Source organism: Peromyscus leucopus, chromosome 12 (assembly GCF_004664715.2).
Source record: "Peromyscus leucopus breed LL Stock chromosome 12, UCI_PerLeu_2.1, whole genome shotgun sequence".
Classification (NCBI taxonomy): domain Eukaryota; kingdom Metazoa; phylum Chordata; class Mammalia; order Rodentia; family Cricetidae; genus Peromyscus; species Peromyscus leucopus.
In genome coordinates this window covers 9,908,571-9,911,220 of record NC_051073.1, presented here as the reverse complement: position 1 = coordinate 9,911,220, position 2,650 = coordinate 9,908,571, and the positions used below count along the sequence as shown (strand labels likewise).

The window sequence follows — 2,650 nt, the reverse complement described above, 5'->3', positions numbered from 1 at the left end:
ACTTAGATGCATTCTTATTTGCGATGTATTATCCCAATACTGATGACTCACAAAAGTATCCTGTTCAATATTCGCAAACTCTGAATCTGCCTCTGGTAAGAGAGGTAAAACGAAGCAGGGCCAGATAGACTGAGCTTGGATAAGCTCTGAAACCATCCATCAGTTCGAAATGATGTTTAGGGATATGAATGGGTTGGGTAAACGCTAGAAGAATTTGAACTGAGAGGAGTGTATCCATCAACAGGTTAAATCAAAATTAAATCCACAATGCTATCCCTCCAGGTGCCATTGACTCTTGTACACTTAATGCCCTTTCTGCTTTTTGGCTCTACACGGCCCTATAATGGCCTCATATTGTTTTGATTTTATTTATTCTAAATAATCATTTTTCTACACATTTGTAGAAAGTGGTGTATAAGAAACACAACATTATTGGGTAGGGTGTGAACCAATGAATTGATATTGGAGCCATCTTTGAAATCGCTTCATGATGGTGCAAGAGCCGCCCTCTTATCCAGTGACCAATTGGGGACAATGACTTTGTCATCCCTAAGAATAATTCTCCTCCACAAACAAGAACACACATAAGTCATAGACAGAGAAAATAAAGGGGATTTCCTGGCCATAATGGCAGAGGCACTAATTAAATACAGTCATAGCATTTGTAACATAAATGTATTTCATTGACTCAGACATATAAAAAATGAGTTCTCCCTTAAACGTAAGATAAAAGGAGTTAGTTAACTGCAATTATAAAGAAAATTACTGAGGTCCAGACATGCAGATGAGGGTGTCCAAATGCAGAAACAATGATCCTGTATGAAGCCACACCCATTGCTGAGAGTATATAAAGGTCCCAGAAAAGGAGTGATTTTCAAATTCAGTCTTCTCTTACATTCAGCTCAACTTACACCTGCCATCAACATGTCCTACAGCTGCTATTCTGGAAACTTCTCCTCCCGTTCCTGTGGAGATCACCTGAACTATCCTCACTCCTCCTGTGGCTCTTCCTATCCCCGGCACCTGGTTCAGAGCTCTAGCTTCTTCTCTCCCAGAACCTGCCATCTGGGCTCCTCTCTCCACAGCGGATGTCGTCAGAACTGCTTCCAGCCCATCAGATGCCAAACTTCTCATGTGGTGCACAGCTCCTGCCAGCGGCCCTGCTACACCCCAAGAGTCTCCAGCTTCTGCAGCCCCTGCAGGACCACATACGCTGGCTCTCAGGGCTTTGGGTCCAGCAGCTGCCACTCTCTGGGCTATGGGTCTAGAAGCTCTTACTCACTGAGCTGTGGATCCAGTGGCTTTAGACCCCAGGGTTTCTCTTCATTGGGCTATGGATCTGGATTCTGCCACCCATCCTATGTGCCCTATAGAACCTGCCAGTCTTCTTGTTACAGACCAAGCTGTGGTACTGGATCTAGATTCTACTGACCTTCTTTCTAATTTCCAATCTTTCTGACCACTGTCACCAGTCCTGGATTCTTGGCTGTTGTTATCTTCCTTCATCTGGGAAGAATTATCTTCTCATTCCCTGATTGCCAATTCCTCACTTTCTCTCTGAAGCCAGCTATTGGCTGATGTGTGTCCTTTGAGAACTCTGTAATTAATCTATCAACTCAAAAATAAAGTGTGCATTGCAAATGAAATTTATAGTGTTGAAATTCTTTCTAAATTTATAAATATAAATATCTAGCCATGCCTGCTTTTGTGAGTTGTTTTCTGTATGCTTGCTTTTGAGGTTGTGAAACAGTGAATTGATTAACATTAAATGGACAGTATGCATAGGAATACAGAGACTGAAGTTCCACTAAGCTGTAAATTAGATAAAAGTCTTATGTGCCTCAGATAATTTTCTTCCTTAAGAACATAAAGCAAAAACATACTCTTTGAAAGCATAGATTTTTTTGTTAATTAAATCTCAGATGCAGAAAAATGATTTCCATCAGTGGTGGGTTCTCAAGTCTATGCCAACTGGTCTGACTAAGTTCTATTAAGAAGGCAGAAGTCTTGAAACCTGGGGCTTATTCAGGGACATTTGGCTCAGTCTGGGAGGAGGGGACTGGACCTGCCTGGACTGAGTCTACCAGGTAGATCTCAGTCCTCAGGGGAGGCTTTGCCCTGGAGGAGGTGAGAACGGAGGGGGGGTGGTCTGGGGGGAAGGGGAGGGGGGCAGGAGAGAGGAGAACAAGGGAATCCGTGGCTGATATGTAGAACTGAATGGTATTGTAAAATAAAATAAAAGGAAAAAAAGAAGGCAGAAGTCAAAATGTATTTGATTTTATGACTATGAGTTCCTTTGTGCACTGACAATAAATGTTTTGATTTGAATCTGAAATGTCTCCCATGGGCTCATGTCTTGAATGCCAGTTTAACAGGTGATAATCTATTTTAGGAGGCTGTGTAAACTTAATTAAGGGGGGCCTACCTCAAAGCTATGCCTTTGAAGGTAATAAGTCAGCAATAGTGTCAGCCCTGCTGTCTGTATTTCCTTGTCTTCCACAATGTGAATCCTCACCATCTCATATTCCTAATGCCGCAGGTAGACCCACTCTCCTGTGCTTCCCTTCAATGCTGGATCTGCAACCCTATGAAATGGTGAGTCTGTATAAATCTTTCCCATACAATGTCCTGTTGCTGGAGGGCTTCTCTC

The 2,650-nt window shown here is 42.5% G+C and overlaps 1 protein-coding gene across 1 annotated transcript; it reads left to right on the top strand.

Moving 5' to 3' along the window:
* The first annotated feature begins 891 nt into the window (after window positions 1-891).
* Window positions 892-1,646, top strand: LOC114697657 (keratin-associated protein 13-1-like). Its single transcript, XM_028875942.2, has one exon. It carries the CDS (start codon window positions 925-927, stop codon window positions 1,429-1,431), a length of 507 nt encoding a protein of 168 aa, XP_028731775.1. The 5' UTR covers window positions 892-924; the 3' UTR covers window positions 1,432-1,646.
* Window positions 1,647-2,650: the final 1,004 nt, after the last annotated feature.

Excerpts from the sequence above, each read along its gene's own strand:
- LOC114697657 (XM_028875942.2), top strand. The coding sequence starts at position 925 with ATGTCCTACAGCTGCTATTCTGGAAACTTCTCCTCCCGTTCCTGTGGA.